The 27,914-nt window shown below is 43.4% G+C and overlaps 1 protein-coding gene across 10 annotated transcripts in view; it reads right to left on the minus strand.

Annotated features, from left to right (window-relative positions):
• Positions 1 to 27,914, minus strand: part of LOC130685053 (eukaryotic peptide chain release factor GTP-binding subunit ERF3A-like) — a 93,430-nt gene that overhangs the window by 57,172 nt on the left and 8,344 nt on the right. The window contains exons 2-6 of one of the 10 annotated variants that reach the window (XM_057508246.1): positions 24,638 to 24,679; positions 24,477 to 24,518; positions 23,546 to 23,773; positions 22,498 to 22,531; positions 18,293 to 18,365 (exon numbers count right to left, since the gene is read on the minus strand). The exons of 3 other annotated variants lie outside the window; for them this stretch is intronic. In XM_057508246.1, the coding sequence (XP_057364229.1) occupies positions 18,311 to 18,365; positions 22,498 to 22,531; positions 23,546 to 23,773; positions 24,477 to 24,518; positions 24,638 to 24,679 (401 nt within the window). In that variant the 3' untranslated portion in view covers positions 18,293 to 18,310. 6 more of the 10 variants (XM_057508247.1, XM_057508252.1, XM_057508254.1 and 3 more) reach the window with 6 other exon arrangements.

Genomic DNA, 27,914 nt, shown 5'->3' on the forward strand with positions numbered 1-27,914 from the left:
CCAAGCATGTGCTTGCAGACGGTAGGATTTGTTTTCTTCTTATGGCTGAATTATATTCCATTGTGCATACATTCATCTACTGATGGACACGTAGGTTGTTTCCATTTCTTGGCTGTTGTAAATAGTGCTGCGATAATCATAGGGGTACATCTGTCTTTTTTCGAAACGGGCTGCTGTATTCGTAGGGTAAATTCCTGGGAGCGGTATTGCTGGGTGAAATGGTATTTCTACTTTGAGCTCTTCGAGGAACCTCCATATTGCTTTGCACGGAGGTTGAACGAATTTACATTGCCACCAACAGTGTAGGAGGGTTCCCCTCTCTCCACATGCTTGCCAACGTTTGTTGTGGTTTTTCTTTTGGATGGTGGCGATCCTTACTGGTGTGAGGTGATATCTGATTGTGCTTTTAATTAGCATTTCTCTGATGACAGGCCATGTGGTGCATCTTTTCATGTGTCTATTGGGCACCTGAATTTCTTCTTTGGACAACTGCCTGTTCAGCTCCGCTGCCCACATTTTTATTGGAATACTTGCTTTTTGTTTGTTGAGGTGTGTTAGCTCTTTCTATATTTTGGATGTCAACCCTTCATCGGATCTGTCATTTATGAATATATTCTCCCATACTGGAGGATGCCCTTTTGTTCTGTTGATGGTGCCCTTTACTGAACGGAAGCTTTTAAGCTTGATATAGTCCCATTTGTTCATTTTTGCTTTTCTTTCCCTGGAGAGATATGTTCACGAAGAAGTCGCTCATGTTTATGTCCAAGATATTTTCGCCTGTCCTTCTCTAAGAGTTTTATGTTTTCATGGCTTCCATTCAGGGGTTCGATCAATTTTGAATTTACTTTTGTGTATGGGGTTAGACAATGATCCATGTTTCCTCCTTTTCTGCAGCCATCACCTCCGGCTCTGGAGCAGTGACCCAGACCACCAGCTGTGGGGCCAGTACATCAGGGTTTGGCAGCACCATCTCTGCGCCCTTCACATCCAGGGTGTCAGCAGGCCCCACTGGCAGTGGGGGCTTTGGGACAAGCGTGGCTGCCCCCCACAGCAGCTCCACCACTGGGGCATTTGGCTCTGCGTCAGGACGGAGTGGGAGAACTGGTCTCAAGAACCCTTTCTGGGGATCCTTGAATCCAGACTCCCTGGGTGCAGCTGGCCAGAGCACACCATCTGCTTTCCATGTGGCCAGCACGCAGCAGAACACGCCCGGGTTTTCAGGTGAGATTTGGAATGGGCTCGGTCTGCCGTGCCAGGCGCTGTCTTAAGTGCTGACACAGTCTCCGCTTTCGGAGCTGTATGCTGTGGTGAAGATTTAGATGTTATCACAGAAGTTATCTGTAAACAGCGTCAGGTAGCAGTGAAACCCATAACCGGAGGAGCTATTTAGGTAGTCAGCGGCAGCCTTTCTGAGACAATAGCAAACTGAGGCCATGGCCACAGTTCCAGGTTTGGGAGCAGGGACAGCGGCTGGGGGTGAGGACGTTGCAGGCACAGGAGCAGAGGCCCGAAGGCAGAGGTGAGCTTATGTTTTCATGAGCACAGAAGAGCCAGGTGTGGCTAGAGGTTATAAAGGAAAGTGGAACAAAATGACATTAAGAGACAGGCAGAAAGGAAGATCATTCACGGCCTTTTAAAATGTTCTATTCTTTTTGGTATCTATCTACAATTACCTTAAGAACCTTATGTTTATTTGGCTCCCCTCTACACCAAGTACCCCCCCACAAACCCCATCAGAGTCACTGTCCATCAGCGTAGTAGCATGCTGTAGAATGACTACTTGTCTTCTCTGTGTAGCCTAGCCCTCCCCGTGCCCCACCACATTATACATGCTAATCATAACGCCCCCTTTCTTTTTCCCTGCCCTTATCCCTCCCTTCCCACCCATCCTCCTCAGTCCCTCTCTCTTTGGTAACTGTTAGTCCACTCTTGGGTTCTGTGATTGTGCTGCTGTTTTGTTCCTTCAGCTTTTCCTTTGCTCTTATTCTCCAGAGATGAGTGAAATCATTTGGTACTTGTCTTTCTCCGCCTGGCTTATTTCACTGAGCACAATACCCTCTAGCTCCAAGCATGTGCTTGCAGACGGTAGGATTTGTTTTCTTCTTATGGCTGAATTATATTCCATTGTGCATACATTCATCTACTGATGGACACGTAGGTTGTTTCCATTTCTTGGCTGTTGTAAATAGTGCTGCGATAATCATAGGGGTACATCTGTCTTTTTTCGAAACGGGCTGCTGTATTCGTAGGGTAAATTCCTGGGAGCGGTATTGCTGGGTGAAATGGTATTTCTACTTTGAGCTCTTCGAGGAACCTCCATATTGCTTTGCACGGAGGTTGAACGAATTTACATTGCCACCAACAGTGTAGGAGGGTTCCCCTCTCTCCACATGCTTGCCAACGTTTGTTGTGGTTTTTCTTTTGGATGGTGGCGATCCTTACTGGTGTGAGGTGATATCTGATTGTGCTTTTAATTAGCATTTCTCTGATGACAGGCCATGTGGTGCATCTTTTCATGTGTCTATTGGGCACCTGAATTTCTTCTTTGGACAACTGCCTGTTCAGCTCCCCTGCCCACATTTTTATTGGAATACTTGCTTTTTGTTTGTTGAGGTGTGTTAGCTCTTTCTATATTTTGGATGTCAACCCTTCATCGGATCTGTCATTTATGAATATATTCTCCCATACTGGAGGATGCCCTTTTGTTCTGTTGATGGTGCCCTTTACTGAACGGAAGCTTTTAAGCTTGATATAGTCCCATTTGTTCATTTTTGCTTTTCTTTCCCTGGAGAGATATGTTCACGAAGAAGTCGCTCATGTTTATGTCCAAGATATTTTCGCCTGTCCTTCTCTAAGAGTTTTATGTTTTCATGGCTTCCATTCAGGGGTTCGATCAATTTTGAATTTACTTTTGTGTATGGGGTTAGACAATGATCCATGTTTCCTCCTTTTCTGCAGCCATCACCTCCGGCTCTGGAGCAGTGACCCAGACCACCAGCTGTGGGGCCAGTACATCAGGGTTTGGCAGCACCATCTCTGCGCCCTTCACATCCAGGGTGTCAGCAGGCCCCACTGGCAGTGGGGGCTTTGGGACAAGCGTGGCTGCCCCCCACAGCAGCTCCACCACTGGGGCATTTGGCTCTGCGTCAGGACGGAGTGGGAGAACTGGTCTCAAGAACCCTTTCTGGGGATCCTTGAATCCAGACTCCCTGGGTGCAGCTGGCCAGAGCACACCATCTGCTTTCCATGTGGCCAGCACGCAGCAGAACACGCCCGGGTTTTCAGGTGAGATTTGGAATGGGCTCGGTCTGCCGTGCCAGGCGCTGTCTTAAGTGCTGACACAGTCTCCGCTTTCGGAGCTGTATGCTGTGGTGAAGATTTAGATGTTATCACAGAAGTTATCTGTAAACAGCGTCAGGTAGCAGTGAAACCCATAACCGGAGGAGCTATTTAGGTAGTCAGCGGCAGCCTTTCTGAGACAATAGCAAACTGAGGCCATGGCCACAGTTCCAGGTTTGGGAGCAGGGACAGCGGCTGGGGGTGAGGACGTTGCAGGCACAGGAGCAGAGGCCCGAAGGCAGAGGTGAGCTTATGTTTTCATGAGCACAGAAGAGCCAGGTGTGGCTAGAGGTTATAAAGGAAAGTGGAACAAAATGACATTAAGAGACAGGCAGAAAGGAAGATCATTCACGGCCTTTTAAAATGTTCTATTCTTTTTGGTATCTATCTACAATTACCTTAAGAACCTTATGTTTATTTGGCTCCCCTCTACACCAAGTACCCCCCCACAAACCCCATCAGAGTCACTGTCCATCAGCGTAGTAGCATGCTGTAGAATGACTACTTGTCTTCTCTGTGTAGCCTAGCCCTCCCCGTGCCCCACCACATTATACATGCTAATCATAACGCCCCCTTTCTTTTTCCCTGCCCTTATCCCTCCCTTCCCACCCATCCTCCTCAGTCCCTCTCTCTTTGGTAACTGTTAGTCCACTCTTGGGTTCTGTGATTGTGCTGCTGTTTTGTTCCTTCAGCTTTTCCTTTGCTCTTATTCTCCAGAGATGAGTGAAATCATTTGGTACTTGTCTTTCTCCGCCTGGCTTATTTCACTGAGCACAATACCCTCTAGCTCCAAGCATGTGCTTGCAGACGGTAGGATTTGTTTTCTTCTTATGGCTGAATTATATTCCATTGTGCATACATTCATCTACTGATGGACACGTAGGTTGTTTCCATTTCTTGGCTGTTGTAAATAGTGCTGCGATAATCATAGGGGTACATCTGTCTTTTTTCGAAACGGGCTGCTGTATTCGTAGGGTAAATTCCTGGGAGCGGTATTGCTGGGTGAAATGGTATTTCTACTTTGAGCTCTTCGAGGAACCTCCATATTGCTTTGCACGGAGGTTGAACGAATTTACATTGCCACCAACAGTGTAGGAGGGTTCCCCTCTCTCCACATGCTTGCCAACGTTTGTTGTGGTTTTTCTTTTGGATGGTGGCGATCCTTACTGGTGTGAGGTGATATCTGATTGTGCTTTTAATTAGCATTTCTCTGATGACAGGCCATGTGGTGCATCTTTTCATGTGTCTATTGGGCACCTGAATTTCTTCTTTGGACAACTGCCTGTTCAGCTCCCCTGCCCACATTTTTATTGGAATACTTGCTTTTTGTTTGTTGAGGTGTGTTAGCTCTTTCTATATTTTGGATGTCAGCCCTTCATCGGATCTGTCATTTATGAATATATTCTCCCATACTGGAGGATGCCCTTTTGTTCTGTTGATGGTGCCCTTTACTGAACGGAAGCTTTTAAGCTTGATATAGTCCCATTTGTTCATTTTTGCTTTTCTTTCCCTGGAGAGATATGTTCACGAAGAAGTCGCTCATGTTTATGTCCAAGATATTTTCGCCTGTCCTTCTCTAAGAGTTTTATGTTTTCATGGCTTCCATTCAGGGGTTCGATCAATTTTGAATTTACTTTTGTGTATGGGGTTAGACAATGATCCATGTTTCCTCCTTTTCTGCAGCCATCACCTCCGGCTCTGGAGCAGTGACCCAGACCACCAGCTGTGGGGCCAGTACATCAGGGTTTGGCAGCACCATCTCTGCGCCCTTCACATCCAGGGTGTCAGCAGGCCCCACTGGCAGTGGGGGCTTTGGGACAAGCGTGGCTGCCCCCCACAGCAGCTCCACCACTGGGGCATTTGGCTCTGCGTCAGGACGGAGTGGGAGAACTGGTCTCAAGAACCCTTTCTGGGGATCCTTGAATCCAGACTCCCTGGGTGCAGCTGGCCAGAGCACACCATCTGCTTTCCATGTGGCCAGCACGCAGCAGAACACGCCCGGGTTTTCAGGTGAGATTTGGAATGGGCTCGGTCTGCCGTGCCAGTCGCTGTCTTAAGTGCTGACACAGTCTCCGCTTTCGGAGCTGTATGCTGTGGTGAAGATTTAGATGTTATCACAGAAGTTATCTGTAAACAGCGTCAGGTAGCAGTGAAACCCATAACCGGAGGAGCTATTTAGGTAGTCAGCGGCAGCCTTTCTGAGACAATAGCAAACTGAGGCCATGGCCACAGTTCCAGGTTTGGGAGCAGGGACAGCGGCTGGGGGTGAGGACGTTGCAGGCACAGGAGCAGAGGCCCGAAGGCAGAGGTGAGCTTATGTTTTCATGAGCACAGAAGAGCCAGGTGTGGCTAGAGGTTATAAAGGAAAGTGGAACAAAATGACATTAAGAGACAGGCAGAAAGGAAGATCATTCACGGCCTTTTAAAATGTTCTATTCTTTTTGGTATCTATCTACAATTACCTTAAGAACCTTATGTTTATTTGGCTCCCCTCTTCACCAAGTACCCCCCCACAAACCCCATCAGAGTCACTGTCCATCAGCGTAGTAGCATGCTGTAGAATCACTACTTGTCTTCTCTGTGTAGCCTAGCCCTCCCCGTGCCCCACCACATTATACATGCTAATCATAACGCCCCCTTTCTTTTTCCCTGCCCTTATCCCTCCCTTCCCACCCATCCTCCTCAGTCCCTCTCTCTTTGGTAACTGTTAGTCCATTCTTGGGTTCTGTGATTGTGCTGCTGTTTTGTTCCTTCAGCTTTTCCTTTGCTCTTATACTCCAGAGATGAGTGAAATCATTTGGTACTTGTCTTTCTCCGCCTGGCTTATTTCACTGAGCAGAATACCCTCTAGCTCCAAGCATGTGCTTGCAGACGGTAGGATTTGTTTTCTTCTTATGGCTGAATTATATTCCATTGTGCATACATTCATCTACTGATGGACACGTAGGTTGTTTCCATTTCTTGGCTGTTGTAAATAGTGCTGCGATAATCATAGGGGTACATCTGTCTTTTATCAAAACGGGCTGCTGTATTCGTAGGGTAAATTCCTGGGAGCGGTATTGCTGGGTGAAATGGTATTTCTACTTTGAGCTCTTCGAGGAACCTCCATATTGCTTTGCACGGAGGTTGAACGAATTTACATTGCCACCAACAGTGTAGGAGGGTTCCCCTCTCTTCACATGCTTGCCAACGTTTGTTGTGGTTTTTCTTTTGGATGGTGGCGATCCTTACTGGTGTGAGGTGATATCTGATTGTGCTTTTAATTAGCATTTCTCTGATGACAGGCCATGTGGTGCATCTTTTCATGTGTCTATTGGGCACCTGAATTTCTTCTTTGGACAACTGCCTGTTCAGCTCCCCTGCCCACATTTTTATTGGAATACTTGCTTTTTGTTTGTTGAGGTGTGTTAGCTCTTTCTATATTTTGGATGTCAACCCTTCATCGGATCTGTCATTTATGAATATATTCTCCCATACTGGAGGATGCCCTTTTGTTCTGTTGATGGTGCCCTTTACTGAACGGAAGCTTTTAAGCTTGATATAGTCCCATTTGTTCATTTTTGCTTTTCTTTCCCTGGAGAGATATGTTCACGAAGAAGTCGCTCATGTTTATGTCCAAGATATTTTCGCCTGTCCTTCTCTAAGAGTTTTATGTTTTCATGGCTTCCATTCAGGGGTTCGATCAATTTTGAATTTACTTTTGTGTATGGGGTTAGACAATGATCCATGTTTCCTCCTTTTCTGCAGCCATCACCTCCGGCTCTGGAGCAGTGACCCAGACCACCAGCTGTGGGGCCAGTACATCAGGGTTTGGCAGCACCATCTCTGCGCCCTTCACATCCAGGGTGTCAGCAGGCCCCACTGGCAGTGGGGGCTTTGGGACAAGCGTGGCTGCCCCCCACAGCAGCTCCACCACTGGGGCATTTGGCTCTGCGTCAGGACGGAGTGGGAGAACTGGTCTCAAGAACCCTTTCTGGGGATCCTTGAATCCAGACTCTCTGGGTGCAGCTGGTCAGAGCACATCCTCTCCCATCCACATGGCCAGGTCAAGTCAAAACACGTCTGGTATTGCAGGTGAGATTTCTAATGGGCTCTGTCAGCAGTGGCTGTTGCTGTTTTAAATGCTGAGATATTCTCCGCCTTTGGAGCTGTACACTCTGGTCCAGATTTAGATGTTGTTACAGACGTTATGTTTAAAGAGAATCAGGTACCAGTGTAACTCATCACCAGAGGAGGTATTTAGGTTGTTAGCAGCAGCCTTCATGAGATAATAGGAAACTGAGACAATGGCCCCAAATCTAGAGTTGGGAGCTGGGCCATCGGGTGGAGTTGAGGACTTTTCTGGGACAGGAGCAAAGGTGCCACGGCAGAGACGAGCTTATATTTTCATGAGCAGAGAAGAGCCAGTGTGGCTAGAGGTTTAAAAAGGAAGGTGGGATAAAATGACATTAAGAAACAGACTGAAAGGAATTTCATTCACGGCCCTTTAAAATGGTGTTTTTTTTTTTGTTAAACTACAATTACCTTAAGAACATTATGTTTATTTGGCTCCCCCCTTCACCAAGTATCCCGCACAGACTCCATTAGAATCACTGTCCATCAGTGTAGTAACATGCTGTAGAATCACTACTTGTCTTCTCTGTGTAGCCTAGCCCTACCCATGCCCCCCCACATTATACATGCTAATCATAATGCCCCCTGTCTTTTTCCCTGCCCTTATCCCTCCCTTCCCATCCATCCTCCTCAGTCTCTTTCTGTTTGGTAACTGTTAGTCCATTCTTGGGTTCTGTGATTGTGGTCCTGTTTTGTTCCTTCAGTTTTTCCTTTGCTCTTATACTCTAGAGATGAGTGAAATCATTTGGTACTTGTCTTTCTCCACCTCACTTATTTAACAGAACATAATACCCTCTAGCTCCATCCATGTTGTTGCAAATGGTAGGATTTGTTTTCTTCTTATAGGTGAATTATATTCCATTGTGCATATGTATCAAATCTTTTTTATGCATTTGTCTACTGATAGACACTTAGTTTGTTTCCATTTCCTGGCTGTTGTAAATAGCACTGTGACAAATATTGGGGTGCATCTGTCTTTTTTCAAACTGGGCAGCTGTATTCTTAGGGTAAATTAGTTGGTTTGGAATTCCTCGGTCAAATGTATTTCTATTTTGAGCTTTTTGAGTAACCTCCATATTGCTTTTCACAAAGGTTAAACGAATTTACATTCCCACCAACAGTGTAGAAGGATTTCCCTTTCTCCACAACCTCACCAACGTTTGTTGTTGTTTGTGTTTTTGATGGCGGCGATCCTTACTGGTGTGAGGTGATATCTCATTGTGGTCTTTATTGGCATTTCTCTGATGACAAGCAATATGATGCATGATTTCATGTGTCTATTGGCCATCTGAATTTCCTCTTTGGAGAAGTGTCTGTTTAGCTCCCATGCCCATTTTTTAATTGGAATATTTGCTTTTTATTTGTTGAGCTGTGTTTGCTCATTATATATTTTGGATGTCAACCCTTAACCAGATCTGTCATTTATGAATATATTCTCCCATGCTGTAGGATGTCCTTTTGTTGTGTTGATGGTGTTCTTTACTTTACAGACGCTTTTAAGCTTGATATAGTCCCATTTGTTCATTTTTGCTTTTGTTTCCTTTGCCTGAAGAGAGACGTTCAAGAAGAAGATGCTCATGTTTATGTCCAAGAGATTTTTGTCTGTCTTTCTCTAAGAGTTTTATGGTTTCATGGCTTAGATTCAGGTCTTTGATCCATTTCAAATTTACTTTTGTCTATGCATTAGACAATGATCCATGTTTCTTCCTATTTTGCAGCCATCACCTCGGCCTTTGCAGCTATGACCCTGACCACCACCAGCGGGACCAGTACCTCAGTGTTCGGTGGCACTACGTTAACGCCCTTCACGTCCAGGGTGTCAGCAGGGCCCGCTGGCAGTGGAGGTTTTGTGATCAGTATGGCTGCCCCCCACAACAGCTCCACCACTGGCTCATTCAGATTTGGGTCAGGACGGACTGGGAGAACTGGTCTCAAGAACCCTTTCTGGGGATCCTTGAATCCAGACTCCCTGGGTGCAGCTGGCCAGAGCACACCCTCTACCATCCACGTGGACAGGACACTTCAGGACACGTCTGAGATTGCAGGTGAGATTTGGAATGGGCTCGGTCTGCAGTGCAAGGCACTGTTTTAAGTGGTGAGACAGTCTTCGCTTCTGGAGCTGTACCCTCTGTTGAAAATTTAGATGTTATCACAGAAGTTATCCATAAACAGTACCAGGTAGCAGTTTAACTCATGACTGGATGAGCTATTTAGTTAGACAACGGCAGCCTTTTAGAGACAGTAGAAACCTGAGGCCTTCGCCGCAGTTCCAGAGATGGGAGCAGGGACAGCAGCTGGGGGTGAGGACATTGCAGGCACAAGAGCAAAGGCCCGAAGGCAGAGATGAGCTTATGTTTTCATGAGCAGAGAAGAGGCTGGTGTGGCTAGAGGTTTAAAAAGGAAACTGGGGTAAAATGACATTAACAGACAGGCAGAAAAGAAGATCATTCATAGCCTTTAAAATTTTTTTTCGTTTTTTGGTATCTATCTACAATTACCTGAAAAACAGTAAGTTTACTTCGTTCTCCCCTTCCCCAAGTACCCCACACAAACCCCATTAGTGTCCCTGTCCTTCAGCCTAGTAAGATGCTGTACAGTCACTACTTGTCTTCTCTGTGTAGCCTAGCCCCCCCGTTCACCCCCACATTATGTATGCTAATCATAATGCCCCGTTTCTTTTTCCCTGCCCTTATCCCTCCCTTCCCACCCATCCTCCTCAGTCCCTTTCCCTTTGGTAACTGTTAGTCCATTCTTGGGCTCTGTGATTCTGATGCTGTTTTGTTCCTTCAGTTTTTCCTTTGTTCTTATACTCCAGAGATGAGTGAAATCATGTGGTACTTGTCCTTCTCCACCTGGCTTATTTCACTGAGCATATTACCCTCCAGCTACATCTATGTTGTTTCAAATGGTAGAATTTGTTTTCTTCTTATGGCTGAATTATATTCCATTGTGCATATGTATCACATCTTTTTTATCCATTCATCTACTGGTGGACACATAGGTTTTTTCTTTTTCTTGGCTGTTGTAAACAGTGCTGCGATAAACATAGGGGTGCATCTGTCTTTTTCAAACTGGGCTGTTGTATTCTTAGTGGAAATTCCTTGGAGTGATATTCCTGGGTCAAATGGTATTTCCTTTTTGTGCTTTTTGAGGCACCTCCATATTGCTTTCCACAATGGTAGAACAAATTTACATTCCCACGAACAGTGTAGGAGGGTTCTCCTTTCTCCACAACCTCGCCAACATTTGTTGTTGCTTGTTTTGGATGGTAGCTGTCCTTACTGGTGTGAGGTGATATCTCATTGTGGTTTTAATTTACATTTCTCTGATGAGAAGCAATGTGGCCCATCTTTTCATGTGTCTATTGGCCATCTGAATTTCTTCTTTGGAGACCTGTCTGTTCAGCTCCCCTGCCCATTTTTTAATTGGATTATTTGCTTTTTGTTTGTTGAGGTGTGTTAGCTCTTTCTATATTTTGGATGTCAACCCTTTATCGGATCTGTCATTTATGAATATATTCTCCCATACTGGAGGATGACCTTTTGTTCTATTGATGGTTTTCTGTACTGTACAGAAGCTTTAAAGTTTGATATGGTCCTATTTGTTCATTTTTGCTTTCCTTTCCCTTGCCTGGGAAGATATGTTCATGAAGGCACTCATGTTTGTGTCCAAGAGATTTTTTCCTGTTGTTTTCTAAGTGTTTTATGGTTTCATGACTTACATTCAGGTCTTTGATCCATTTCAAAATTACTTTTGTCTATGGGGTTAGACAATGATCCATGTTTCCTCCTTTTTTGCAGTCATCACCTCGGCCTTTGCAGCTATGACCCTGACCACCAGCAGTGGGACCAGTAGCTCCATGTTTGGCGTTACCACCTCATCGCCTTTCACGTCTGGGGTGTGAGCAGGTCCCGCTGGCAGTGGGGGCTTTAGGATGAGCATGGCTGCCCCCCACAGCAGCTCCACCACTGGGACATTCAGCTTTACGTCAGGACGGACTGGGAGAACTGGTCTCAAGAACCCTTTCTGGGGAGGGTTGAATCCGAACTCCCTGGGTGCAGCTGGCCAGAGCACACCCTTTCCCTTCCACATGGCCAGCACGCCTCAGAACACGTCTGGGATTGCAGGTGAGATTTGGAATTGTCTCGGTCTGCAGTGCAAGGCACTGTTTTAAGTGCTGACCCAGTCTCTGCTTTTGGAGCTGTATGCTGTGGTGAAGATTTAGATGTTATGACAGAAGTTATTCATAAACAGCATCAGGTAGCAGTGTAACTCATGACAGGAGGAGCTATTTAGGTAGACATTGGCCACCTTTCTGAGACAATAGCAAACCGAGGCCACGGTCACAGTTCCAGAGTTGGGAGCAGGGACAGCGGCTGGGGGTTAGGATGTTGCAGGCACAAGAGGAACGGCCCGAAGGCAGAGACGAGCTTATGTTTTCATGAGCAGAGAAGAGGCCGGTGTGGCTAGAGGTTTAAAAAGGAAAGTGGGATAAAATGATATTAAGAGACAGGCAGAAAGGAAGATCATTCATGGCCTTCAAAAATTTTTTTCTTTTTTTGGTATCTATCTACAATTACCTGAAAAACAGTAAGTTTACTTGGTTCCCCCCTTCCCCACGTACCCCGCACAAACCCCATTAGTATCCCTGTCTGTCAGCCTAGTAAGATGCTGTACAATCACTACTTGTCTTCTCTGTGTAGCCTACCCTCCCCGTTCACCCACACATTATGTATGCTAATCATAACGCCACCTTTCTTTTTCTCTCCCCTTATCCCTCCCTTCCCACCCATCCTCCTCAGTCCCTTTCCCTTTGGTAACTGTTAGTCCATTCTTGGATTCTGTGATTCTGATGCTGTTTTGTTCCTTCAGTTTTTCCTTTGTTCTTATACTCCAAAGATGAGTGAAATCATGTGGTACTTGTCTTTTTTCGCCTGGCTTATTTCACTGAGCATATTATCCTCCAGTTCCATCTATGTTGTTTCAAATGGTAGGATTTGTTTTCTTCTTATGGCTGAATTATATTCCATTGTGCATATGTATCACATCTTTTTTATACATTCATCTACTGGTGGACACGTAGGGTTTTTCCTTTTCTTAGCTGTTGTAAACAGTGCTGCGATAAACATAGGGGTGCATCTGTCTTTTTCAAACTGGGCTGTTGTATTCTTAGTGGAAATTCCTTGGAGTGATATTCCTGGGTCAAATGGTATTTCCTTTTTGAGCTTTTTGAGGTACCTCCATATTGCTTTCCACAATGGTAGAACAAATTTACATTCCCACGAACAGTGTAGGAGGGTTCTCTTTTCTCCACAACCTCGCCAACATTTGTTGTTGCTTGTGTTTTGGATGGTAGCTGTCCTTACTGGTGTGAGGTGATATCTCATTGTGGTTTTAATTTCATTTCTCTGATGAGAAGCAATGTGGCCCATCTTTTCATGTGTCTATTGGCCATCTGAATTTCCTCTTTGGAGACCTGTTCAGCTCCCCTGCCCATTTTTTAATTGGATTATTTCCTTTTTGTTTTTGAGGTGTGTTAGCCCTTTCTATATTTTGGATGCCAACCCTTTATTGGATCTGTCATTTATGAACATATTCTCCCATGCTGTACGATGCCCTTTTGTTCTGTTGATGGTGTCCTTTACTGTACAGAAGCTTTAAAGCTTGATATGGCCCCATTTGTTCATTTTCGCTTTCCTTTCCCTTGCCTGGTAAGATATGTTCATGAAGAAGTCACTCATGTTTGTGTCCAAGAGATTTTTTACTGTTGTTTCCTAAGTGTTTTATGGTTTCATGACTTACATTCAGGTTTTGATCCATTTGAAATTTACTTTGTCTTTGGGGTTAGACAATGATCCATGTTTCCTCCTTTTTTGCAGCCATCACCTCGGCCTTTGCAGCTATGACCCTGACCACCAGCAGTGGGACCAGTAGCTCTGTGTTTGGCGTTACCACCTCATTGCCCTTCACGTCTGGGGTGTGAGCAGGCCCCGCTGGCAGTGGGGGCTTTAGGATGAGCATGGCTGCCCCCCACAGCAGCTCCACCACTGGGACATTCAGCTTTACATCAGGACAGAGTGGGAGAACTGGTCTCAAGAACCCTTTCTGGGGAGGGTTGAATCCCAACTCCCTGGATGCAGCTGGCCAGAGCACACCCTTTCCCTTCCATGTGGCCAGCACGCCTCAGAACACGTCTGGGATTGCAGGTGAGATTTGGAATTGTCTCGGTCTGCAGTGCAAGGCACTGTTTTAAGTGCTGACCCAGTCTCTGCTTTTGGAGCTGTATGCTGTGGTGAAGATTTAGATGTTATGACAGAAGTTATTCATAAACAGCATCAGGTAGCAGTGTAACTCATGACAGGAGGAGCTATTTAGGTAGACATTGGCTGCCTTTCTGAGACAATAACAAACTGAGGCCATGGCCCCAGTTCCAGAGTTGGGAGCAGGGACAGCGGCTGGGGGTGAGGACGTTGCAGGCAGAAGAGCAAAGGCCCGAAGACAGAGATGAGCTTATATTTTCATGAGCAGAGAAGAGGCTGGTGTGGCTAGAGGTTTAAAAAGGAAAATGGGTTTAAATGACATTAAGAGACAGGAGAAAGGAAGATCATTCATGGCCTTTAATACTTTTTTTCTTTTTTTGGTATCTATCTACAATTACTTGGTTCCCCCCTTCCCCACGTACCCTGCACAAACCCCAATAGTATCCCTGTCCGTCAGCCTGGTAAGATGCTGTACAATCACTACTTGTCTTCTCTGTGTAGCCTAGCCCTCCCCATTCACCCCCACATTATGTATGCTAATCATAAGGCCCCCTTTCTTTTTCTCTGCCCTTCTCCCTCCCTTCCCACCCATCCTCCTCAGTCTCTTTCCCTTTGGTAACTGTTAGTCCATTCTTGGGTTCTGTGATTCTGCTGCTGTTTTGTTCCTTCAGTGTTTCCTTTGTTCTTATACTCCAGAGATGAGTGAAATCATTTGGTACTTGTCTTTTTTCACCTGGCTTATTTCACTGAGCATATTACCCTCCAGCTCCATCCATGTTGTTGCTAATCGTAGGACTTGTTTTCTTTTTATGGCTGAATTATATTCAATTGTACATATGTATCACATCTTTTCTATCCATTCATGTACTGATGGACAGTTAGGTTCCTTCCATTTCTTGGCTATTGTAAATAGTGCTGTGAGAAAAATAGGGATGCATATGTCTTTTTCAGGTTTTTGCCTGTTTTTTTCTAAGAGTTTTATGGTTTCATGACTTATATTCAGGTGTTTTATCCATTTTGTATGTACTTTTGTGTATGGGGTTAGACTATGATCCATGTTTCCTCTTTTTTTGCAGCCACCACCTCGGGCTTCGGAGGTATGACCCTCACCACCAGCAGTGGAACCAGTAGTTCTGTGTTTGGCAGCACTACCTCATCGCCCTTCACGTCTGGGCTGTCAGCGCGCCCTGCTCACAGTGGAGACTTTGGGTTGAGCATGGCTGACCCCCACAGCAGCTCCACCACTGGGGCGTTCGGCTTTGGGGAGGACAGAGTGGGAGCACTGGTGGCACGACCCCTTTCTGGGGTGGCTTGAGTAAGAACTTCCTGGGTGCAGCTGGCCAGAGCACACCCTTTCCCTTCCACGTGGCCAGCATGCCTCAGAACACGTCTGTGTTTGCACATCAGATTTGGTATGGGCTCGGTGTCGGAGTCCAGCTCCAGCTGAGGTGTGGGTCACGAAGGAAAGGACAGTGTCAGCGAGTGAGATCAATGAGGAGACGAAACACCCAATTAAAGTTGTAACATCTCCTGACATCAAGCGGCAGGGTCTTTATTTTTGTATCTTTTTACGGTTTACATAATGTTGAACATTTTTTAAAATTATGAATAATACAATCCTTTTTCTGTCAGTTTACATAATTTCAGCTTATCACCCTTAAGTAAATATCACTATTTCTTCTAATAGTAGCCATTTAACATTTAATTTTTAACTTTCCCCTAGTCTATTGTGATTAGTAATTCATGTAAGCTATGTGGTAGGTGCTAAACAGAAAATGGCGTAAGACAGTGTGTGGGTTAAGCATGTGGGCTATGATTTTTACTTTAAGTGTGTAAGATTATATAGACTTTTAGATATGTGTCTAAGGCTATATAAAGTTTAAGCAGGTTATATAAAATGCAAGCCATATGCCTTTTGGTTATTAAGTGTAACTATATTATTAATTAAATCCTATCCTACACGTGGGTAGAGGCTTACATCTAAAATCTAGGGCTGGTACTCCTATCACCCATTCCTTAACATTCCTATGAATACAACAAAAACACCTTATTCTTTTATAATATTCATTCCACAATTTCAGATGTTTACACCTTTCCTCCTGCGTCTACAGGCACCAGGGCCTTGCAGTCAGTCCTCTTTATCCTTTATATAAGAACACTAAATCTGCTCTTACTACCTTACTATTAATATAGTAATATTTTATAAATTTATCGTAAACTTTTATATATGGGATATTTGTAAATATAAATTTTATTTTGCTCATAAATTCTATGAGGGCGTTACCAGAGGTGTCTTCTAATATTATAAGCAACATAAGTGGGGCCCTGGGCAGTGGGGTCTATTAATCTTTATTACTTTGCTGTTTCATATATGTTTCTTGGGAGAATGGGTTTTTCCATGGCCTAGGTTCCAATAACTCCTTGTCTGCCAATATTCTAAAGAAATCCCAGTTAGTCATGTTTGAATTGTTACAAAGGGGAGGACAAACTGCATCTAGGTTTAAGAGAGGCCTGGGTTGTTCTACCTCACTTATTTGTGGCAGTATGCCTGGAACAGTTGGTCCCATAACACTGCTTTCATTTCCGGAATTGCTGCTTTGATCAATATTGTGGGTTATGTTGTTTACTAAAGATGAATAATCTTAAGTACATAAGATTTCCCATATATGAGCCCAATCACCATCATAACTGCAAAAATAAGTGCGGGAATTAGCAGGGGCCAGCTATGAGGTTTCTGTTTTCAGGATTCCTCCTCGTGCCTGGACCTTGTCAAACACTGCAACAGCTCGGTCTACAGTGCCAGGTGCTGTTTTAAGTGCTGACACGGTCTCTGCTCTAGGAGGTGTATGCTGTGGTGGAGAGAGAGATGTTATCACAGATGTTATCTGTAAACAGTTTCAGGTAGCGGTGTAACTCATGACCGGAGGAGCTATTTAGGTGGTCAGCGGCAGCCTTTCTGAGACAATAGAAAACAGAGGCCATGGCCATAGTTCCAGAGTTGGGAGCAGGGACAGCGGCTGGGGTTGAGGACGTTGCAGGCACAGGAGCAAAGGCCCAAAGGCAGACACGAGCCTAATGTTTTCATGAGCAGAGAAGAGCCAGCTGTGGCCAGAGGCTTCAAAAGGAAGGTGGGATAAAATGACATTAAAAGACAGCAGAAAGGAAGATCTTTCATGGCCTTTTAAAATGCTTTTCTTAAAGTACTAATGGAAGTCACTATAGAATTTCAGGCAGAAGTGATTTTATTTCCATTTGGAAGATGCATGATAAGTAGTTTGGGCCCTGGTAGCTTCCATTTTCCTCACTGAATAGAAAAGCTCCTTGGCGTGGGTTAGGGGGAGATGTATACCAAGGAGGGCCTCTCTCAGTAGTCATTTTGGAGAGGGGGAGAAAACGACGTGTGAGAGCTGTGCCGGGCAGTTCTGAAGTCTGGGAAATTGTGGTTAGGAATTTGAAGCAAGGCCGGTCAGCACAGTTGTGTCTGCCCAGCAACATTCAGTCTTGAGGTGTGGACCTAAAATCAGTGGATAGAGAGTAAACCCAACCTGGTTAAATGGCACAGGGAGCAGGAGGGGCACGGGGCTGACTACAGGCCCTGATGAGGCAGAGGATCTGGAGTGGGTGCGGTTGGCACGGGAGCAGGGACAGCACTGTGCTCGCAGCTGAGATCTGGGAGCAAGAGCAGTTCCTGGTTGCGATAAGGTGTGACCCCCCAGAGGTTGGGTGTGGGGGAAGATTACGTGCAAGGTCAGCACCTCGGGGGGGCACCCTCCCCACCTCAGGCCTAGACAGATACAGTTACATGTGAGAGGATCTTCCCAGAGAGCCGCTGTGGAGGGTAGCCCAGCACTGGGCAGGAGTCTCCATGAGGGCAAGCATGTGCAGGAGACCGAGTTCGAGTGGGCCTGTGGGAGGATGGGGGCTGACTCTGGGGTGGGGCTGTGGTGAAGTAAAGGAGCGGTGGCAGGCAAATGGGGAGGAGACATAACATTAGTCCTGAGAGAAGAGAGGTCCACTCAGTGTCCCACTCAGCTGCGTTGTGGTGCCCAAGGGAGTGCAAAGGTTCTCCTCAGGTGGCCAAAGGACAGCTCGGGCTCTGCTGCAGTTGTGGGTGGGGGGCTGGGCAGGCTCACCTGGAGCACAGAGGTTAGGACCCAGTCACCCCATGTGCTTCCTTACCAAGGGGTGAGCTGGATAGCGGTGTGGGCTAAGGGATCCTGTGGGGATGCGTTTGCAAGCAGACCTCCCCCCAGTTCATTATCACCTGCTTTGACACCTTTTGCTTGTGGGCCTAGTTTTCAGTTCTTTGCAGTCTCTCCATTCTAGGCACATTCACACCCACCTTTGGTCAGAACACCCCTGGAGTAGGTGCATCAGGCAGCAGCCTCTCCTCTGTGGTGTCCTCAGCACCTGCCCAGGGCTTTGCTGGACCTGGAACCTTTGGTAAGCTGCAAGTCTCTCTAGTCAGGGTGACCTGCATATTCCTTGAAGATGGGGTGGGGTTGTTGGGGAAGCACTGTCTATTTTCCTTGGTCCTTGTCCCCACCGCAAAAAAGAATCAAAAGGCAGAGACACAGTAGTGAAGCAGAGGAAAAGTTTTATTTAAAGTTACTTACAGAAAAAGTGCAGGCAACTTCAGAGAGAGACAGCACCCTGAAAGGTTGAAAAGAAAGTTTAAAGTGAAAAGGTTATGCACTTAGGAAGTGCAGGCGACCTCAGGGAGAGGAGCACCCTGAGAGCTTGCGGGTTCCCCCTTTTAAGGATTCTTCAGGAATGTGACTAAGGGCTGGGGTTGCAGAGCTGTTAGGTGGTCTCTGAATAATACTTAGAACTAACTTAACACAAGCAACTTCCTGCTGTGATTTCTCCCTGGGAGCTGAGCCTTCTTGGTCTGGGAGCATATCAAACAAGACTGCTTCCCCTGCCCCCAGGGTGGGCCGAGTTATTGTCTGTTTGCTAAAGAGTAAGTTAAGAATCTTCTCAACTTCCTGGGTATTAAAACACAATCTTATTTTTAAGATGAAATCCTTCCTGCCTGTGACTATGTTGTTTATGCTGGGCTTTATTAATTGCCCAGACTGCAAACTACTTGATTAGGGCCAAAGGAGAAAAAAAAAAAGCATGTAGGTTAACTCAAAAAAATAAGCTGGGCCTGCATGATTAACACAATAAAGCCATGGGCTATGCTGACATATCCTCCTTTCTCTGGGGAATATTCAAACATTCCAGGTCAAGTTGCTCCAGGCTTTTTGAGCTTTAACTGATCCACTCTGGGTCATTTTTAGTGGGCTTTTTCCTGGCCTTATTCTCTTTCCATCCCACTCATATCTATTTTCCTGCCTAACAGGGTGTGGTCCCTTCCTCTGTGGGAAAAAAACAGGCTAATAAGCACAAGAAAGTTGTGACCTCGCTGGCAGTCAGGTGCCACTGAGGAGCCATTTCTGGCAGAACTTCTCCCAAGCCACTGGAAAGCCAGGTGGCCTCCTGCCTCCTAAGGAACCCAGCCTGGGAAGCCCTGTTGAAGCACCCAGGGTTCTGTTGGCCTGGCCCTCCACAGGGTACGGCACCCAGAGAAGCAGTCTCTGGTAGTAGCCTCCCTGATGAGGTCCTTTTCCACTGGTGCAGGATCAGGGATCCAAGAATTCCAACAGAAAACACAAGCGATAAGCACATCGGCAAGAGGTAGCCTACGTCCCTTGCCCCCACCCTGGACCCCTTACCTGGATAGGGAGTTCAAAATAAAAATCATCAACATTCTAATGGAGGTATGGAAAGACATTCAAGAACTCAGGAATGAATTCAGGTCAAAGATCCAATCGTTGAAGAGCACAATGGAGGGTACTAAAAGCAGGTTGGATATGGTGGAGGAGACAATGAATGAAATAGAAACTAGAGAAGAGGAATACAAAGAAGCTGAGGCACAGAGAGAAAAAAGAATCTCTAAGAATGAAAGAATATTGAGAGAACTGTGTGACCAATCCAAGCAGAACAATATTTGCATTATAGGAGCACCAGAAGAAGAAGAGAGAGACAAAGGGATAGAAAGTGTCTTTGAGGAGGTAGTTGCTGAAAACTTCCCCGATCTGGGGAAGGAGATAGTCTCTCAGGCCATGGAGATCCACAGATCTCCCAACACAAGGGACCCAAGGAAGACAACACCAAGACACATAGTAATTAAAATGGGAAAGATCAAGGATAAGGACAGACTGTTAAAAGCAGCCAGAGGCAGAAATAAGATCACATACAAAGGAAAGCCCATCAGGCTAACAACATCAGACTTCTCAGCAGAAACCTTACAGGCCAGAAGGGAGTGGCATGATGTATTTAATGCCATGAAGCAGAAGGGCCTGGAACCAAGAATACTTTATCCAGCAAGATTATCATTTAAATTTGAAGGAGGGATTAAACAATTTCCAGTAAGCAAAAGCTGAGAGTTTACCTCCCACAAACCATCTCCGCAGTCTATTTTGGAGGGACTGCTATAGATGGAAGTGTTCCTAGGGTTGGGTAGCTGTCACCAGAGGTAGTAAAACAACAGTAGGGACGGTGGAGCAGCTGATAGCGAGGCAAATGCAAAATTAAAATGACTATCCCCAATGTCAATCAAGGGATAGACAAAAAGTACAGAATTTGATACCTAATATATAAAGAATGGAGGAGGAAGAAAAAGGAGGAGAAATAGAAAAGAACTTTTAGATGGTGTTTGTAACAGCATACTAAGTGAGTTAAGTTAGACTCTTAGATAGTAAGGAAAGTAACCTGGAACCTTTGGTAACCACAAATCTAAAGCCAGGGTATTATGCTCAGTGAAATAAGCCAAGCGGAGAAAGACAAATACCAAATGATTTCACTCATCTGTGGATTATAAGAACAAAGGAAAAACTGAAGGAACAAAACAGCAGCAGAATCACAGAACCCAAGAATGGACTAACAGTTACCAAAGGGAAAGAGACTGGGGAGAATGGAAGGGTAGGGAGGGTTAAGGGTGGGGAAGAAGAAGGGGTATTATGATTAGCATGTATAATGTGAGGGGTGGGGGAAAGGGGAGGGCTGTGCAACACAGAGAAGACAAGTAGTGATTCTACAACATCTTACTATGCTGATGGACAGTGACTGTAATGGGGTTTGTGAAAACAAAAAAAAGAAGAAATGGGTCTAATTTAGGAGGGATTAAAAATGAAAGGCCTTATCCTACAGTAGGGGAGAATATATTTGTAAATGACCCATATGATAAAGTGTTAACATCCAAAATATATGAACTCATATGCCTCAATACCAAAAAAACAATAACCCAATTAAAAACTGGGGGAAGGACATGAACAGACACTTCTCCAAAGAAGAAATCCAAAGGACCAACAGGCGCATGCAAAGATCCACATCACTAATCATAAGGGAAATGCAAATTAAAACCACACTGAGTATCACCTCACAGCAGCCAGGATGGCCACTATCTGAAGACAAGAAATAACAAATGCTGGTGAGGATGTGGAGAAAGGAGAACCCTCCTACGCTTTGGTGGGAATGTTTAAATTGGCGCAATTGCTGTGGAAAACAGTATGGAGGTTCCTCAAAAAACTGAAAATAGAAATACCATTTGACCCAGTAATTTACACCCCCCAAAAAAACAAAACCCCTGATTTGGAAAGACATATGCACCCCTATGTTTACTGCTGCACTATTCGCAATAACCAAGGTACGGAAGCAACCTAAGTGTCCATCAATAAAATAAAAGATAGATAAATTTAAATAGAATAAAGGATAGATAAATTTATCTATAGGATAAAGAAGATGTGGTACATATACATAATGGAATATTATTCAGCCATAGAAAGAAAAGAAATACTGCCATTTCCAACAACATGGATGGATCTCGAAGGTATTATGCTCAGGGAAACAAGCCAGACAAAGACAAATACTGTATGATTTCACTTATTTGTGGAATATAAAAACAAAGCAAAACAGAAGGAACAAAACAGCAGTAGACTCAGACACTGAGAAGTGACTAGCGGTTACCAAGGTGGTGGGGAATGAGGCTGAGGGGGATAAAAGGATACAATAACTCACAATCACAATATAATCTGGTCAGAATAGTACAGCATGGAGAACATAATCAATGATTATGTAACATTTTTCTACGTTGATTGACAGTAATCACACTAGAGGGGTGAGGATTTAATAATATGTGTAACTGTTGAAACACTGTGTTGTATATTTGAAACTAAAAGACTGTATATCAATGATACTTCAATTAAAAAAAAAGAAAAGCCTTTTAATTAAAAAGATTTTCAATATTAGAATTCATTACTAAAGGTCAACCACGGTGTTTTCATATCTTCTAATCTCAGCATGTTAGCCAACCACCTATCTTTGATTATAAATTTAAGGAGTTGATGGATTAGAAAAATCTTTCCCCCATGCACCTAATTCAAGAACTGCTTTTCATTACTCCCAAGAAAATTATATTCAAAGCAGACTGACATTTCCTATAATCTAGGATTCTGTATTACTTTTTATAGAAAAATCTAAGAGATAGCTTTCATAAATACATTTATGTTCCTGGTGGTGATGACAGAAGATTTTAGAGAAGACCTAAATTCCATCAGAAAATACTAACAACGATCATACTGCAAAAATTACTTAACATCAGCTTTCCCTACAAGTAATGTCATTTTATTATTAATTTTTCTTAAGTTGGGGTAACCTGTTTTGTCTCCTTTGTGTGAATGTTTGCAATGCCCAAAACATTCCATTAAATTCACTCTATTATTTAACAGAAAACACTTACATTATTTGTCCTCCAATGGTTGACTTGCCAGCATCTAAAAGTAATCATCAACAATGTGTAAACCAGGTGTAAAAGACAAAAACCCCAAATACCAACAATTAAATACACCAACAACTGAAGGCATCATTTAGCTGATATAATTACATCTTGCAACAGCAACTGAAATGATAGGAATTTGGGGCACACGCTCTGGCTAGTTACCTTCTTCTTTGTAAAATGAAGCTGCTAAGATCCCTTGCAGCTCAACAATGACTGAGAACTGCTTTACTGATATACAAATGAATTTTTGGACAGATTCCTCCCTGACCGTTAGCTTAGAGCACAGCAACAACAGAATATAAATTACCCCAGCGGAGCCTCAGTGGACAGCAAGAGCAGACCAGGACTGAGAGCTCCATTTAGGTGGTCAGCCTGCCCTTCACTCTTAGCAGATACAGTTGTGCCTTTACAAATTTCAAAAGGGGGCTCGCTACTGAAAAAGGAGGGGAAGCCAGAGACAAAGAGAAGAAAAAAGGACACATAATCCTGTATTTTCCTTTCACAATTTTGGGAGTAAGTCAGAGAACACCTGAATAAATAAAATAGGGTTTTGTTTTGTGCTAAACCAGCAACCTGACTAGCATCCACAACTCACTCCAATTAATTTCTTACATTACGCAAAATCAAACTATGTAGTAAAGTGAATCCTAAAAAGTTAACAGAATAACTGAAGTTCAAACAAAAAAATAGGCACATTTTCTAGACTGTTAATTAATAAATGTCATAATATGCTGAGCCATCATCAGTGGTCTAGAGACCAATTATGCATCATACAAATATACTGTAGCTTATTTTCTTCCAGCTTCTATTCCATTATACAACTGTTCATCGGCCCAACCTTCAAGAACAAAGTGCTGCCACTTTTTTGCCAGCTAAAAAATCAAGTTAAAAGTCAAGACATTTAGATCAATTCCAGTTTCACTAAACATCTCCAAGTAGCCAAGTAAGATGTTCTGTTTGTTGTACACAGTAATTCTGGTCATTTCTTATTGCTGTGAACCCAACTTACCTACATGCCCAATGAATACAACATTTACATGTTCCTTCTTAGGAGCACCTGGTGGTGCAACCACAGATTTGGGTTTTGGTATCTCCTCTTCCTCCTCCATCATCTCCTGGGCACCTTCCTCTGGGGGCCTTCCACCTCCCAAGGAGCCACCCACTGGCTCTGCTTCACTGATTTCTTCTTTGTGCTCCCGTGATTCTTCTGGGGACATTTCTGTCTCCCCATTTTCTACTGAAATAAGGTATTTTAACTCAGTATTCTGGTAAAAAATTTAGAGTCTATACTTTAAAACACAGATGCTTTCAAACAACAAATAGAACTTTGCATATTTAGTTCCAGTTTCCAATGTCTAGTGACACATAGGAAAGTATCTTTCACAACAGAAATGGATAATAGCTTTCAAGCTGGCCTCACTGCTGACATCAGGGCTCTGACTCAGACACTACAAGAGATTGCTATTTTTATAAAGCTCCATTTCATAAGGACAAACAAAATGTGAACAGGAGATGTATCATTCGTAACAGCCCAGTAACTCCAGCGTCAAAATGCCCTGACAGTGGAAAAAAGGGAAAGTTTAAAACCAGAACACAGGATTTAGGGGCTCCTTTCTTTTCCCTCTACAAGTAATATCTTTGGTATCAACTTTTTGGAAATATAAAACCCTTCAAATTAACAAAGTTACATAAAGGAAGGAATTTCTCACAAAGTAAATGGAACAAGTATAACTATTTAAACTGACTAGCATTCTTCCACCCAATTCCTCTATATTGACAACTACTAAATTTATCACGGCATGGTTAATCCAAACACAAAGATTCAATGCCAGTGTTAACTGTAGGGATTACAATAATCATAACACTTACATTTGCACCTTAAATCTTGAGAGTGAAAGAGTTTCATAATACTGTATTAATATGGTCAGAAATTTTCTTACCAACAGTTTCTGAAAGTTCCATGCTAACAGCTGAATTTGAACCTAGACAAGAAATTGAGATATAATATACATTTACAAAACAATATCTAGCTCTATATACTACAGACAACTTAAATGTTTTCTCAGTCAGATATTCAAAGAGTCATATTATAGATGCTTACCTTCACACAACGATTGTTCCTCTTCAGAAGGTTCCACAGGTGCTATTTAATAGAAATAAGTTATATTAAAAATTGGAACTATACATCTATTTTATTTATGTTCTAAAATACAGTAAAAATGTAAGTTCAATAACCCAACAAAAATCTCAATAACCCAGACCTAACTAATGGCAACTAACTCAGGTTTCGAACTACAAATCTGTTTAACCTACTTCTAAAAACCTGCCAATCACAGCCAATTTTCAAACCTTTTAGTAACTGAAATGTACTCATAAAAGTATGCTTATTCTCATATTTTGCTTCAAAAACTTTTCTATCACAGATATTTAAAGAGTAATCGGCAGCATACACAGATCAGATTAGGAAGATTTTGCTCAACGAAGACACATTACTTCTCTAGTTTCTCTTGGTAGCTGTAGTCAAAGAAGGCTGTGATTAGCCCTTTTAAAAATTCTATAATCATACATGTTTTATCATCAAGATCCTTGAATAAATTCTATTTGATACCAATGAAGTTAAAAGGACATTCGTATAAAGTCCCTGAAATGTGTACGGGCCCTTATAACAAACATCTCAGAAAAGATGATTAAAATGACACTGGTTTTGTCCCTCTATTAGAATTGTAAGATCAAGCAACAATCCAGTTTCCACAATTGTCACACTGAAAATCTACTTTGATATCACTGAAAGAGATGTATGAGAAATATATACTGATACTTACATGTTTAAGTTTCTTTTTATATCTGAAAGCCTAATGATACTCTGGTATGAAAGTGCCCTTGCTTTAAAGAATCTCCAAGATGCAAAAAAGACACTGAAGAATTTGAAGTCACAGGAATCCCGCACACCAATAAACACTGAATTGATAATCTGTCAAAGTCATATTTAAAATCACTCCACGGAAAGTATTAAGACCTGTAAGTCAAGAAAAGTTTTCGGCCCAATCTTCTATAATGTGCACTAGTGAAGAAAGGAGTTTCTTGACCCTGAAAGGTAAAGGGCAACCAAGATCTCTTGAGAAGTGACATGCTTAGTGTCACTGCTGATGATCCCACACAGTGGTATTTGGATGACCTTTGAACGGAAAGACACCTCAGCCAGCAACAACAGCATGGCTTCCACCGCGGCGCGGTGCAGCTGGAGAGGAGAGGCTAAGCGCAGAGGTAACAGGGGTGACACCGGACAGGTGCAGGAAGGAAGAGTGAACGGTCTAAGACACCCCAACCTACGCGATTAGCAGGATGTTAACAGAAATGGAAAAAGCATTTGAACTAGGTTTGGAAGAAACAGGAATTGTACTTCACAAAAGACTTTTTTTCACTTCCTATTTCAAAGAAAAGTTTACAGGTATAGTAAGGAAAAATCACTCAACTTCCAGAGAAAGTCAGGCAGTGCTAGGTGATCAGGCGGACGTGCCAACCTCAGGATGGAGGAGGCAGCAGACGCTGGTGCTGAGAGGCCAGCACTGGGCTGACTCCTGGTTTTAAAGCCTAGAGTGTCATGTACAAGTTGTGAGAGGCAATTATTTCACTGAATCATGGAAATGACATGCCATCTGCCTGACAGGATTGCTCAGAGCACTGAATGAGAGTACACATCTGTTTAGTATCAATTAAAGAACTCCTCGCACCTAGGAGATATTCAACAAGTGACTCCCCACTCCCTAATATGTAATGAGCCGTCAGTTCAATTCTATCAACTAACATATACTGCACATCTATTATGGGTGCAGACAGGGATAGAAACACTCACAAATCCACACAGTGCTGGAGGCAGGGTTGGAGGTTGTGGCAAGTTACCCTAAATCCACTTAAATGTTTATTGAGCCCTCATGTGCTGATTGCTATCTTATTTAACCACCCCCCAACCCTATGAAGTAAGCGGTAACTTACCTAACATTCTGACATATTAGAATGGGCTCCTCCAAGTTACACAAATGCTACCTTGCCCTTCCTCAGACAGCCCTTGCTGAAAATCCCTCAGTAAAAGTAAACCGAGTAAGTGATGACACAGTTAGGATGGTCAAGCATTTTAAGGCAAGGAAGACTGAGACAATCAGTATGGGGGCTCTCTCATCACTTATAAGACATCCCAAACTGCAAATGGGCATTATAAGACCGAACAGTACACACACCTCAACACCTGTTCTACAACCAAGTCTTAGATTTACAAATACACAATACATGCCTAAGGCTGTAAGGCACCTCTCAGGACAGTGACATCAGTCGTAAGACTACCTCCATGGCTGCATAATGCAGCATAATAACTGCTCATGGTTTTATTTTTCAAAACACCCTACATTTATAACACATTTGTCTTCAGTTTGTACAGCTTACAGAGGCAGAGACAGGGTCAAGTACAAACAGCAATTAAGTTATTAATATACACGTAATGATGACATTAAAGGGCCTCAAAATAAGAAGCTGACAGTAGTTTCCCCAGGATGGAAGAAAAAGAGCTTATCCTTGCATTCAGACCACGGATCACATTACAATTCAAATGACAATGGTAGCAACATCTGCGAACTGATGTTTTTGGAACAATGAACCAGAAAAATCAGATACAGCAACACGTTCTTTACATTTAAACTTATCAGTGTATTTGTACCCGTCTCTTCTCTCACACACATATGCATTCACACACATCTCCAACCCTTTCTCATTCTACTCCTATTATTCATAATATACATCACATCCAGATTTACTGGCTACTAATGCGCATAGGCTTAGAATTCTACCAGGTCCAAAGTTACTTATTCATGGCTGGCAAACATACCCATTAAGGGCTTGATTTTCAAGTCCTGCATGCTTCATATCTGCTAGTCGAGCAGAAGTTAGTAAACCTCCCAAGGAATGAAAACAGTTTCATATTTTCTAATGGTATCTCCATGTTCAGAAGATACATCCTCATCAGGAGCACACCCTCGTTCAAAAAAGAACAATTCTAATTAGGTGGGAAAGTTTATCAGAAGTGTACTAGTTTATAAAACTGCCATACCTCAAATTAAAAGAAACTAATGCTATAGTTGATGATAAAGGAAGATTAATGAACTGGCTGTGATACAAGGTACATTACCAAAAGTTTTAAAACAAGAAGTGAAAGTGTTTACCAAAAGACAGTCAGGCAACAGAACTGACTATGGTTTAACACAGACGATACTGTGAGTCTTAAAACTCTTAGTTAAAAGTTGATAATGGTGCAATAAGCCAGACACAAAAGATCACATGTACAATTCCATTCACACGAAATATTCAGAACAGGTAAATTCATACACTCA

This window comes from Manis pentadactyla, chromosome 10, assembly GCF_030020395.1.
Source record: "Manis pentadactyla isolate mManPen7 chromosome 10, mManPen7.hap1, whole genome shotgun sequence".
Lineage (NCBI taxonomy): Eukaryota > Metazoa > Chordata > Mammalia > Pholidota > Manidae > Manis > Manis pentadactyla.